General features: G+C 46.1%; 1 protein-coding gene across 4 annotated transcripts in view; it reads left to right on the forward strand.

Moving 5' to 3' along the window:
• The window catches only part of ACOX1 (acyl-CoA oxidase 1), a 38,160-nt gene that overhangs the window by 625 nt on the left and 23,740 nt on the right, over positions 1 to 13,795 (forward strand). For 2 of the 4 annotated variants that reach the window (XR_008680269.2, XM_004041031.5), the window contains exons 2-3: positions 143 to 302; positions 5,090 to 5,250. Coding sequence is in view for 2 of the 4 variants with exons in the window: in XM_004041031.5 (XP_004041079.2) it covers positions 143 to 302; positions 5,090 to 5,250 (321 nt within the window). In the remaining 2 variants the exon portion in view is untranslated. The remainder of the gene's footprint in view (positions 1 to 142; positions 303 to 5,089; positions 5,251 to 13,795) is intronic. The other 2 variants (XR_008680268.2, XM_019027077.4) reach the window with 1 other exon arrangement.

Raw genomic sequence — 13,795 nt, forward strand, 5'->3', positions numbered from 1 at the left:
AGGAACAGCCTGTGTCCCTGGTGGGGGGATATCGCCATTCCCCAGGTGTGTCCGCGACTCTGAAGCCTATTGTGATTCAGGGAGGGTGGAACGGAGGCCCGAGTGTCTGTCTGCCTTTTAATGCCCTTTAACCCCCTTTCAGAGAACATGATCCTGAACGACCCAGACTTCCAGCATGAGGACTTGAACTTCCTCACTCGCAGCCAGCGTTATGAGGTGGCTGTCAGGAAAAGTGCCATCATGGTGAAGAAGATGAGGGAGTTTGGCATCGCAGACCCTGATGAAATTATGTGGTTTAAAAAGTAGGTATGCCTTAGAACAGAGCAAGTGTTGTTAAGCCTAAACTTTAAAGTTGCGGTCTATGGTGGCCTTTCATCACCGTGCTTGGCGTTTGAAGATGCAAACTGGCATATTTTCATGCAACTTTATAAAGTTATATGTGTGGCCGGGCGCGGTGGCTCACGCCTGTAATCCCAGCACTTTGGGAGGCCGAGGCGGGCGGATCACCAAGTCAGGAGATCGAGACCATCCTGGCTAACACGGTGAAACCCCATCTCTACTGAAAATACAAAAATTAGCCGGGCGTGGTGGCGGGCGCCTGTAGTTCCAGCTACTTGGGAGGCTGAGGCAGGAGAATAGCGTGAACCAGGGAGGCGGAGCTTGCAGTGAGCCGAGATCGCGCCACTGAACTCCAGCCTGGGCAAGAGTGCGAGACTCTATCTCAATAAATAAATAAATAAATAAATAAATAAATAAATAAAGTTATATGTGTGAAAAATAATGTGATTACTTTTGTATCCAAGCCTTTTCGTGGGATGACGTGTTTGTAGAATGCTGATAATAAATGGAAATGCAGGAGTTTTTGTTCTCAAGAGTACAGTTTCAAGGATGTTGTAAAAGCATTGTTCTGCCCAAGCAACTCAAATTTGACTGATTTAAATGCAGAATCGTTTTGCTCTTTGTAACGAGGACTGCTAAAATTCTGAATCTGGAAGGATTTTTTTTTTAGTTGCACGACCATTTAAATATTTTGGAGCAATAGCAGATTATATTATATGGTAGTGTGGACCTGGATGAAGAATGATCTGTCACGCCTCTGAATGAATAGAAAGTCTAAGAACCCAGTAGTTCTGAATCCATGACAGTGCTTGAATGGTTGTCTTGTGCATATGAGAGAGACGTCATAAAAACCTGCCTTGGTTCTAGTGTGGAAGAGAGTATATCCTTTTTTCAGACCATGTGTTTTGTTGTGTTTTTTGTTTGTTTTTGTTTTTTGAGACGGAGTCTCGCTCTGTCGCCCAGGCTGCAGTGCAGTGGCACGATCTCGGCTCACTCCAGCCTCCACCTCCCGGATTCAAGCGATTCTCCTGCTTCAGCCTCCTGAGTAGCTGGGATTACAGGCACCCGCCACCACACCCAGCTAATTTTTGTATTTTTAGTAGAGACGGGGTTTCGCCATGTTGCCAGGCTTGTCTCAAACTCCTCACCTCGTGATCCACCCTGCTCCACAAGGAATGGTAAAAATAAATAAAAATAAGGACTTTGGGCCGGGCACAGTGGCTCATGCCTGTAATCTCAGCACTTTGGGAAGCCAAGGCAGGTGGATCACTTGAGGCCAGGAGCTCGAGACCAGCCTGGCCAAAATGGTGAAACTCTCTCTACTAAAAATACAAAAATTAGCCGGGTGTGGTGGTACGCTTCTGGGGTCCCAGCTACTCAGGAGGCCGAGGCAGGAGAATCCCTTGAACCTGGGAGGCAAAGGCTGCACTGAGCCGAGATCACGCCACTGCACTCCAGACTGGGCAACAAAGAGAGACTCTGTCTCAAAAAAAAAAAAAAAAGGACTTTTCTGCCTTAACCTAAACAAACACTATTACATGATCCTAGTACAAGATTATTTTGGCCTATAGCATTTTTTCTCATTTATTCCTGGGCATTTTCTCTTTTAGGTTTCTCCATTTTAAAGGAACTCCAGTATTTTCATCGGTAAAGATTAAATCGTATGAGTGGTGTATAGACTAGAACCAAGCTAAATAGAACATGTTGCACGTTCTGCCTTTATGGTAATAATGGTCACTGCCTCTAGTGCCTTTGGTATCGATTTTCAGCTTGACTTGGGTTATTTTTGTGAAGATAAAATGGTTTACTCTGGCACTTTGGACTTTCCTCAGAGCTCCACTCAGTTTTAAACAAAAAAATTTTGTTTATTTATTTTTGGTAGTTCCAATCAGCATACTTCCAAATGGTCTGTTTTGTTTTTAAAGTTTGTAACTCATGGCTGTGGGGATATTGAGATAGAGTAACTCCTCCTAGAAGATTATGTTACTGATACCTGTGTTGTGTTTGTAAATTTGAAAAAATTAGTAAGATTTTATTCCTTCTTGAAATGTCAGGAAAAAAGTGGGTTGTGTGTGTGTGTGTGTGTGTGTGTGTTTGAATGGGTGGTGCAATGCATTTCAAAGCTGATATAGATGATTTCATAACCTGTGACCTGTTGATAATGTGAACCAGACTCGAGTGAGGTCACAATGAAATAGAACAAAGTCCTTTATGTGGGTTAAAGATTCATGGACACCGGGAAGTTATTTTGTGTATCATTTTTCATGTGAAATATTAAAGTACAAACTTTAACACACCCTTTGACACATTTCCAGTGTCCTTAGGATATGACAATCATGTGATGTATTAAAGTACAAACTTTAACACACCCTTTGACACACTTCCAGTGTCCTTAGGATATGACAAGGAGATCAGTTTTTAAGTTAGAGAAGGGGTTTGTAAATGAGTCCTGGAAATTATTGCATGCCATCCAGTTAAAGCCTCGGTTATATAATCTCATCGATTATAACTCACACCAGTGTTTTGTGTACCACTAAGAAAGAAAGAATGCTGCCAGTTAACCATGACATGCTATTAATTGTGAAATACATCACCTTTCTTTCTTTTCTTTTCTTTCTTTTCTTTCTCTTTCTCTTCCTCTGTCTTTTTCTTTCTCTCTCTTTCTTTCTTTCTCTCTCTCTTTCTCTCTCTCTCTCTGCATTTCCATTATCAGCAGGTGAAGAGGCAACTGCCACCTCACCCAGCTAATTTTTGTGTTTTTAGTAGAAACAGGGTTTCACCATGCTGGCCAGGCTGGTCTCGAACTCCTGGCCTTGTGATCGACCCGCCCCTTCCTCCCAAAATGCTGGAATTACAGGCATAAGCCACTGCGCCTGGCTGAGAAAACATTTTTAACTGATGTTAATGAGCAGCTTCTAAACACAAGATTAGGATGCAGAAGTCGTTCCCTCTGGTGGAATCTATAACGATTACATTAATTCATTTTGATTAATTAGAAATATTCGTATCTAAGAGCATCCATGTTGAGAGTTTTTTGTTTCTAAGTGGATTATGATTTATGTAAGATAGAAAAGACAATGGGGCTGGGGCATGGTGGCTCACACCTGTAATCCCAGCACTTTGGGTGGCTGAGGTGGGCAGATCACTTGAGGCCAGGCCACTTCATGACCAGCCTGGCCAACATGGCAAAACGCCTTCTCTACTAAAATGCAAAATTAACCGGGCTTGGTGGCACACGCCTATAATCCCAGCTACTTGGGAGGCTGAGGCATGAGAATCACTTGAACCTAGGAGGCAGAGGTTGCCGTGAGCTGGGATCACACCACTGTACTCCAGCCTGGGCAACACAGGGAGACTGTCTCCAAAAAAAAAAAAAAAGAAAAAAAAGAAATGGCGGGGATAACCGTGTAGTACTTATTTAGGAAATAGAAAAATAAGGGTATATTGTGTTTACTATTATTTCTTTCTTTCTTTCTTTCTTTTTTTGAGACAGAGTCTCGCTCTGTCGCCCAGGCTGGAGTGCAGTGGCGCGATCTCGGCTCACTACAAGCTCCGCCTCCCGGGTTCACGCCATTCTCCTGCCTCAGCCTCCTGAGTAGCTGGGACTACAGGCGCCCACCACCACACCCGGCTAATTTTTTTTTTTGTATTTTTCGTAGAGACGGGGTTTCACCATGTTAGCCAGGATGGTCTCGATCTGATGGTCTCGATCTCCTGACCTCGTGATCCGCCCGCCTTGGCCTCTTAAAGTGCTGGGATTACAGGCGTGAGCCACCGCGCCCGGCTACTATTATTTCTTCTAAGGTGGTGGTTTGGTTTCAGGGTGCCCCAGCACTGCAATGGCAGCCTATCCCTTCTCTCCTTTAGTTCATGCTCTGCTCATTGCACAGGTCAGGATAAACTGGTAGTAACATTGCTTCCTAATCATGTGTTGAGAAGTCGTGGAGATCAGTTAGATGAGATGTATTTTGTACTTTAAACTTTTTAGATACGAGCTTTGTCAAAGTACAAAATTGATCCCTATACAATGTATGACACAGCATAGCCAAGGCCAACTACTGTGGATTCTGTTTTGTAAGAAGAGAGTTGAGGACTAAATTTCAATGTGATGTAGAGTTAATCTGTAGTAATGTTCATTGACCATTGGGGATAAATTTTTACATGCCCACATTACTTATTGTAAACTCTGAAGACCTTTAGCGATGTATGATTCTGCCCTGGAATATGTATTTACTCTTCTGGATATTTGCTTATATTATCTAGGGAAACATAGTTGAAATTATTTCTTCCTTGGAGCTCTTGTTAACAGCTCTATAAATAAGTGTTCTATGGAGTTACTTTTGCTCTTTGAAACAAACAAGTAAAACCTAAATAAAGCAAAAAAAAAAAAACCACACATTCTAAAAAATTCAACCAATCAAACCAGCAAATAACACCAACAACCTCCCCTTCCAAAAATTAGAGATGTTTTTATGCTAAAACTTAAGTAGAATTTGCTTAGTGGATTAAATGTAAATGTGAAATGAACTGTGGGAACTGTGGCCTTGAAATAATTAGAAGAAGAGAGATCATCAGGTTCTGCTGCTGGCTTTTTAGGTAGTAAAACGGTAAATCTTATATTTAATTTCATAAGAAGGGGGTTTACATTTTCCTGACCTTCTCCTTGAAGGCCAAAGCTGTTTGGCAAGAAGGGCTTGTAGGATGCAGTTTCTAAAGGAAGGCTGAGATCCTTTTCTTTTCTCTCCTGTAGACTACATTTGGTCAATTTTGTGGAACCTGTGGGCCTCAATTACTCCATGTTTATTCCTACCTTGCTGAATCAGGGCACCACTGCTCAGAAAGAGAAATGGCTGCTTTCATCCAAAGGACTCCAGATAATTGGCACCTACGCCCAGACGGAAATGGGCCACGGTTAGTCCACACTGAGGGTCTGTGGGTAACCCACCTCAGGACATCAGTTAACAGTGATTGCCGGCATTTGACTTTTTTCTGCTGCTACCTGTTTGGGATTCTATTTTTAAGTTGTTAAGTCAAAATTCAGCTTCTTGTTTTCTCCTAGACATTTTCCCTGGAAACTGGTCCAGGGCTCTGGCCTATAAACGTCATTCACTGTTATTTCCTAAAGCCTTTTATTATTGAACAGCTTGAAAACATGGGGTTTACAGTGCAGCGGGGAACCCCATTATGTTACTCTTGGTCTAATGAGTAAAGACTTTGTTGGAAATTCTTCAGAGGGTTAGTGCCTCAGCAATATCTGGAAAGTGCCTCTCTGCTCTAATGCAGTTAAAGCTGTGGATTTTAATGGGGTCAGCAGGCAGTGGCAGCTACCTGTCTCATCTCATTGCCCACTAGCAGGGTTATAAGGCAGTTTGGAAAAAAGTCCATGATTCTCTTCATCTGACTTCAGTCTTTTTAGACATTTTTTCCCCTACATGTCTGGGAACTCTTGTGTTGCCAGTAATTCTTTGTTAAATTGTTCCTAAATATCTGGCTTCCTTCAAAAAGTTTTGCTTTTGATCTTAATGTGAAATAGGTTTGTTTTCATAGACAAGGCCATTGGCAGGTTTGAGTGTTTGGAATTGGAACTGCCCAGCCTCATGTCTGATTATCAAAATGGCAGGAGTAAAGAAAGGGAAAGAAAAAGGGATGCAGATATCAGGGAAACATCATTTTGTGTTTGATTGCTGATTTCAATGTGTGAATTGGTTTAAGGAAAATGTTATTTATTGTCATCTCCATGGGGACTGCAGCTTTCTGGTCATGGTTTGATGTTCCAGACACTTTACTAAACACTCAAGACTTCAACTTCAAGATGGTCAGTACTGAAATTATAAGCCTGAAAGAAAGGTTTGTAAAGGAAGATAAGATTCTTTTTTTTTTTTTTTTTGAGACAGAGTTTTGCTCTTTTTGCCCAGGCTGGAGTGCAATGGCATGATCTCAGCTCACTGCAACCTCCGCCTCTGGGTTCAAGTGATTCTCCTGCCCGAGCCTCCCGAGTAGCTGGAATTACAGGTGCTCACCACCACGCCCGGCTGATTTTGTATTTTTAGTAGAGACGTGGTTTCTCCATGTTGGCCAGGCTGGTCTTTAACTCCTGACCTCAGGTGATCTGTCCACCTTGGCCTCCCAAAGTGCTGGGATTACAGGCGTGAGCCACCGCGCCTGGCTGACAGATCCTTCCTTTTTTTTTTTTTTTGAGACAGAGTCTCACTCTGTCGCCCAGGCTGGAGTGCAGTTGCGCCATCTCGGCTCGGTGCAAGCTCCGCCTCCTGGGTTCACGCCATTCTCCTGCCTCAGCTCCTGAGTAGCTGGGACTACAGGCGCCCGCCACCACGCCCAGCTAATTTTTTGTATTTTAGTAGAGACGGGGTTTCACCGTGTAAGCCAGGATGGTCTTGATCTCCTGACCTCGTGATCTGCCCTCCCAAAGTCCTGGGATTACAGGCGTGAGCCACTGCGCCCGGCCTGAGAGATAAGATTCTTTATGTAGTCCTCCTCGCTTGGAGTATCTGTGTGTTTGTGTACATGCATGCGTGGTGTGTGTGTGTGTTGTAATTTTGAAGTAGCTTTGTGGTACAGAACTCTGTTTCAGTATTCATCATTATAGAATTTATTCGACTTAACAGTCATGCTGTTCATAGGAGGCATAAGATGTGAAATAGTCTGAGGCTAATGGATTTGTTAAGTATACCTCTTGTTGGTCTAATGCTTCTGCCTCATTTATAAAGTAATATCACAAATATATATTTGCCCTAATTTTTTTTTTTTTTTTTTGAGTCGGAGTCTCATCCTGTGCCCCAGGCTGAAGTGCAGTGGAGTGATCTCAGCTCACTGCAACCTCCACCTCCTGGGTTCAAGGGATTCTCCTGCCTCAGCCTCCTGAGTAGCTGGGATTACAGGCACCTGCCACCATGCCTGGCTAATTTTGTTATTTTTAGTAGAGACGGGGTTTGGCCATTTTGGCCAGGCTGGTCTCAAACTCCTTACCTCAGGTGATCCACCCGTCTCAGCCTCCCAAAGTGCTGGGATTACAGGTGTGAGTCACCACGCCCGGCCTGCCCTAATTTTTGAAAGGAGAGAGGAAGAAAGGAAGACTTGAACTATACTGGTTTGAGGGGAACAGAAGTTGGACAGAGATCCTATATGGCTGTGGGCAAGTTTGCATTTGTTAGAGTTTTCGTTCCCTTATTGCTTTTAGTTTTGGGTATTTTTTTTTTTTTTTTTGAGACAGAGTTTTGCTCTTGTTGCCCAGGCTGGAGTGCAATGGCGCGATCTCGGCTCCCCGCAACCTCCGCCTCCCAGGTTCAAGTGATTCTCCTGCCTCTCCCTCCCTAGTAGCTGGGATTACAGGCGTGTGCCACCATGCCCGACTAATTTTGTATTTTCAGTAGAGACGGGGTTTCTCCATGTTGGTCAGGCTGGTCTCGAACTCCCGACCTTAGGTGATCTGCCCGCCTCATCCTCCCAAAGTGCTGGGATTACAGGCATGAGCCACCATGCCCAGCTAGTTTTGGGTATTTTCTTGTATTTGAACCAATGTTGTCTTAATCTCTGTGGTTTAGAGAACAGCGTCCTAAGATTAGTCTTTTTTCTTGCTGGAATTTTGCTAATTCATATTGCTGTTCTTGGTTGATGACTGATCTTTTCCTTGGAAATAAGTCAGGTTGGTTAATTTGCATCACGTGACGGTTTTATTTTATATGGAATACACAAAAAGTCAACGTCCAGGAGATCGGCAATAGAGCAGCTTATATAGAATGAGATCTAACTATTTAAATTCTGAGACTTTGGAAAATGGATCAACAGTGAACAGTGATTTATCTAACGTGGTCTCACAGAAGTAGCTGTAACTTTGGGTTTGGGATTCTTTCACTTCTGGGTAGCTGCTGAGAAGTGAAGGGGCTCAGAAGTATTCAGGTTCACTCCATGTTCCTTCCAAGTCCTAAAATTCAGTCACCTACAGAAAGTCTCAGTCACCAGCATTATCCTTCTTTCTAGAGTGTGTCTTCTTTCCTCTAAGGACACGAAGAAACTCGGATATACACCTGCCCTGTGGGTCTGGGAGCCTTAATCAAAGGCAGAGGCCTGAGCCTGGGTGATGGGCTCACCTCCCTGGAGTTCTGGGATCAAAGGAACAGCCTGGGGAACTGGGTCCATGTTATCATCCTGACCGTATGTTTCTTTAGGCCACAAAACAGGTAGTTTGTTTGCTCTTCACAGATATGTAATCATTTCAAGATGTGGCCATTTCTGGAGATTCTTCTTGCTTTGTTTTCCTTGTTTGCTTGCTTGCTCACTTCCTTCCTTCCTTCCTCTTTTTTTTTTGAAGGAGTCTCATGTTGCCTAAGCTGGAGTGGTGCAATGGTACAATCTCGGCTCACTGCAACCTCCACCTCCCCCTGGTTGAAGTGATTCTCCTGCCTCAGCCTCCTGAGTAGCTGGGATCACAGGTGTGCACCACCATACCTGGCTAATATTTATATTTTTAGTAGAGACAGGGTTTCACCATGTTGGCCAGGCTGGTCTTGAACTCCTGACCTCAGGCGATCTGCCCACCTCGGCCTCCCAAAGTGCTGGGATTACAAGTGTAAGCCACTGCACCCGGCCTCTTTCTCGCTCTCTTTCTGTCTTCTTCCCTTCCTCCATTCCTTTCGTTCCTTTCTTTCTTTATTCCTCACCCGTGGACTGGGGTCACATTGCCTTGTTTCGTATTACCATCTATTTAGGAATATAGAGATTGTATGATACATAGTTATCCTTGAAGCTGATGCAGTATCCTGGCAAATTGCCATCATTAACACTTAAATATGAAATAATGCACCTTTCTTTGAAACTGGAAAGAGGTAGTAAACTTGATTTTTAAGTCATCAGTCTTTACCGCACCTCCGTTGCCCTCTCTCCCTAGGCTTAACAGTCTCCTCTTCCCTCTGCCCAAGTGATTCTCTTCCCTGTTGGACTTCTCATGAGACTTGCTTCCCTGGGGATTTGGGCTAAATTTCACCAATATTAGTGATAATAATATAAACTTTATGAAAGCTGTGTTCTGGCCAGGCGCGGTGGCTCACGCCTGTAATCCCAGCACTTTGGGAGGCCAGCGTGGGTGGATCACCTGAGGTCGGGAGTTCGAGACCAGCCTGACCAACATGGAGAAACCCCGTCCCTACTAAAAATACAAAATTACCTGGGTGTGATGGTGCGTGCCTGTAATCCCAGCTACTAGGGAGGCTGAGGCAGGAGAAGCATTTGAACCTGGGAGGTGGAAGTTGTGGTGAGCTGAGATTGCGCCATTGCGCTCTAGCCTGGGTAACAACAGTGAGACTCCGTCTCAATAAATAAATAAATAAATAAATAAATAAAACGCTGTATTCTTTGGGGTCATACTTCTGGAATACCTCTCAGAAATGAATTACTATATTGAGGGACATGAGCATTTTAGAGCTTTTGCTGCATAGTTTGAGGCTTTTCCTGAAACACAGAACCAGTTGACAATATATTTAGCAAGCTCTACCTGTATTTCCATAGCTCCATTAACGTGGTCACTTTAATTTATTTTGCTACTTTAACATATTTCTTTTTTTTTTTTTTTTTTGAGACGGAGTTTTGCTCTTGTTGCTCAGGCTGGAGTGCAGTGGTGTGATCTCGGCTCACCGCAACCTCCGCCTCCCGCGTTCAAGCGATTCTCCTCCCTCAGCCTCCTGAGTAGCTGGGATTACAGGCATGCGCCACCACGCCCGGCTACTTTTGTATTTTTAGTAGAGACGGGGTTTCTCCATGTTGGTCAGGCTGGTCTTGAACTCCTGACCTCAGGTGATCCGCCCGCTTCAGCCTCCCAAAGTGCTGGGATTACAGGCATGAGCCACTGCACATGGCCTACTTTAATATATTTCTTTTTTTTTTTTTTTTTCAGGCGGAGTCTCGCTTTGTCGCCCAGGCTGGAGTGCAGTGGCACGATCTCCGCTCACTGCAAGCTCCACCTCCTGGGTTCACGCTATTCTCCTGCCTCAGCCCCCTGAGTAGCTGGTACTACTGGCACCCTCCACCATGCCCGGCTAATTTTTTTTTTTTTTTTTTTTTTTAGTAGAGATGGGTTTTCACTGTGTTAGCCAGGATGGTCTCGATATCCTGACCTCGTTATCCGCCCACCTCAGCCTCCCAAAGTGCTGGGATTACAGGCGTGAGCCACTGCACCTGGCCTACTTTAATATATTTCTAAGAGTTAATGTTTTAATTTCCCATTACTAGTGAGCCTGGATGTTATTACATGTTTTGATTTACTGTTTGTGTTTTCTATGTATAAAATACGGTTTTTTGGCTGGGTGCAATGGCTCTCGCCTGTAATCCCAGCACTTTGGGAGGCCGAAGTGGGTGGATCACTTGAGATCAGGAGTTTGAGACCAGCCTGGCCAACATGGTGAAACCTGTCTGTACTAAAAATCTAAAAATTAGCTGGGAGTGGTGGCGGCACCTGTAATTCTAGCTACTCGGAAGGCTAAAGCAGGAGAATCGCTTGAACCCGGGAGGTGGAGGTTGCAGTGAGCCGAAATCGTGCCACTGCACTCCAGCCTGGGTGACAGAGTGACACTCTGTCTCAAAAAAAAAAAAAAATATATATATATATATATTTCGATTTTTAAAATTATTTTCTGCTTTGCTAAACGTTTTTGCTTTATATATTTAACACATCCTTCTCTGCATAGGTATAAATTTTATCTTTTCCGTAACTTGGATAGTTATCTTCTGGGTTTTTTTTTTGAGACGTAGTCTTCCTCTGTCACCAGGCTGGAGTGCAGTGGCATCATCTTGGCTCACTGTAACCTCTGCCTCCTGGGTTCAAAGCCATTCTCCTGGCTCAGCCTCCCGAGTAGCTGGGATCACAGGTGCCCACCACCACACCCAGCTAATTTTTGTATTTTTAGTAGAGATGGGGTTTCACCATGTTGGTCAGGATGGTCTCGATCTCCTGACCTTGTGATCCACCCGCCTTGGTCTCCCAAAGTGCTAGGATTACAGGCGTGAGCCACCACGCCCGGCCTCTTCTGTTTTCTTCTAATATTTTTGTTTGGTTTCTGTTTAATGATTTGACTTGTTTTTTTTGTTTGTTTGTTTTTTTATTTTTTTATTGATCATTCTTGGGTGTTTCTCGCAGAGGGGGATTTGGCAGGGTCACAGGACAATAGTGGAGGGAAGGTCAGCAGATAAACAAGTGAACAAAGTTCTCTGGTTTTCCTAGGCAGAGGACCCTGCGGCCTTCCGCAGTGTTTGTGTCCCTGGGTACTTGAGATTAGGGAGTGGTGATGACGCTTAACGAGCATGCTGCCTTCAAGCATCTGTTTAACAAAGCACATCTTGCACCGCCCTTAATCCATTCAACCCTGAGTGGATACAGCACATGTTTCAGAGAGCACAGGGTTGGGGGTAAGGTCACAGATCAACAGGATCCCAAGGCAGAAGAATTTTTCTTAGTACAGAACAAAATGAAAAGTCTCCCATGTCTACCTCTTTCTACACAGACCCGGCAACCATCCGATTTCTCAATCTTTTCCCCACCTTTCCCCCCTTTCTATTCCACAAAACCGCCATTGTCTTCATGGCCCGTTCTCAATGAGCTGTTGGGTACACCTCCCAGATGGGGTGGTGGCCGGGCAGAGGGGCTCCTCACTTCCCAGTAGGGGCGGCCGGGCAGAGGCGCCCCTCACCTCCCGGATGGGGCGGCTGGCCGGGCGGGGGGCTGACCCCCCACCTCCCTCCCGGACGGGGCGGCTGGCCGGGCGGGGGGGCTGACCCCCCCACCTCCCTCCCGGACGGGGCGGCTGGCCGGGCGGGGGGCTGACCCCCCACCTCCTTCCCGGACGGGGCGGCTGGCCGGGCAGAGGGGCTCCTCACTTCCCAGTAGGGGCGGCCGGGCAGAGGCGCCCCTCACTTCCCCGACGGGGCGGCTGGCCGAGCGGAGGGCTGATCCCCCCACCTCCCTCCCGGACGGGGCGGCTGGCCGGGCGGGGGGCTGACCCCCCCACCTCCCTCCCGGACGAGGTGGCTGCCGGGCGGAGACGTTCCTCACTTCCCAGACGGGGTGGCTGCTGGGCAGAGGGGCTCCTCACTTCTCAGACGGGGCGGTTGCCAGGCAGAGGGTCTCCTCACTTCTCAGACGGGGCGGCCGGGCAGAGACGCTCCTCACATCCCGGACGGGGCGGCAGGGCAGAGGTGCTCCCCACATCTCAGACGATGGGCGGCCGGGCAGAGACGCTCCTCACTTCCCAGATGTGATGGCGGCCGGGAAGACGCGCCCCTCACTTCCTAGATGGGATGGCGGCCGGGCAGAGATGCTCCACACTTTCCAGACTGGGCAGCCAGGCAGAGGGGCTCCTCACATCCCAGACGATGGGCGGCCAGGCGGAGACGCTCCTCACTTCCCAGACGGGGTGGCGGCCGGGCAGAGGCTGCAATCTCGGCACTTTGGGAGGCCAAGGCAGGCAGCTGGGAGGTGGTTGTAGCCAGCCGAGATCACGCCACTGCACTCCAGCCTGGGCGCCATTGAGCACTGAGTGAACGAGACTCCGTCTGCAATCCCGGCACCTCGGGAGGCCGAGGCTAGCAGATCACTCGCGGTTAGGAGCTGGAGACCAGCCGGGCCGACACCGCGAAACCCCGTCTCCACCAAAAAAATACGAAAACCAGTCAGGCGTGGCGGCGCGCGCCTGCAATCGCAGGCACTCGGCAGGCTGAGGCAGGAGAATCAGGCAGGGAGGTTGCAGTGAGCTGAGATGGCAGCAGTGCCGTCCAGCTTCGGCTCGGCATCAGAGGGAGACCGTGGAAAGAGAGGGAGAGGGAGAGGGAGAGGGAGAGACTTTAACCCATTTTTAAGGTCACTACTGTGTCAGTTCCATTTCAAAGCTAGTCTCAACCTTTAAAATACTTGCCTAATTTTTTTTTTTTTTTTGTATTTTAATAGAGACAGAGTTTCACCATGTTGGCCAGGCTGGTCTCAAACTCCTGACCTATGATTTGACTTGTATATGATACAGAGTGAGAATGAATCTCATGGTTTTCTAGATTTTTTTTTTTTTTGTACTTCTTTTTTCTTTTTTTTGAGAGACAAGAGTCTCACTCTGTCACCCAGGCTGGGGTGCAGTGGCGCAGCTTCCGAGATTTCTAATGTTCATTGTTAACTAGTGGCTTTTTCCCATTATTATCTTATTCCCATTATGTCCTTTCTGGTTTGTCTTAGAGTTTTATAATAGGTTAAATTTATTTCTGGAACTTTAAATATATTACATTGATAGGTTTATTTCTTTCTTTGTTTTTCTTATAACATAAATTTTGACCACTGGTGCTTTATAAAAATTTTTTGAGACAGAATCTTGCACTGTCACCTGGGCTGGAGTGCAGTGGCGCAATCTTGGCTCACTGCAACCTCTGCCTCCTGGATTCAAGCGATTCTCCTACCTCAGCCTCCCCA

The sequence above is a fragment of the Gorilla gorilla genome, chromosome 4, assembly GCF_029281585.2.
Source record: "Gorilla gorilla gorilla isolate KB3781 chromosome 4, NHGRI_mGorGor1-v2.1_pri, whole genome shotgun sequence".
Lineage (NCBI taxonomy): Eukaryota > Metazoa > Chordata > Mammalia > Primates > Hominidae > Gorilla > Gorilla gorilla.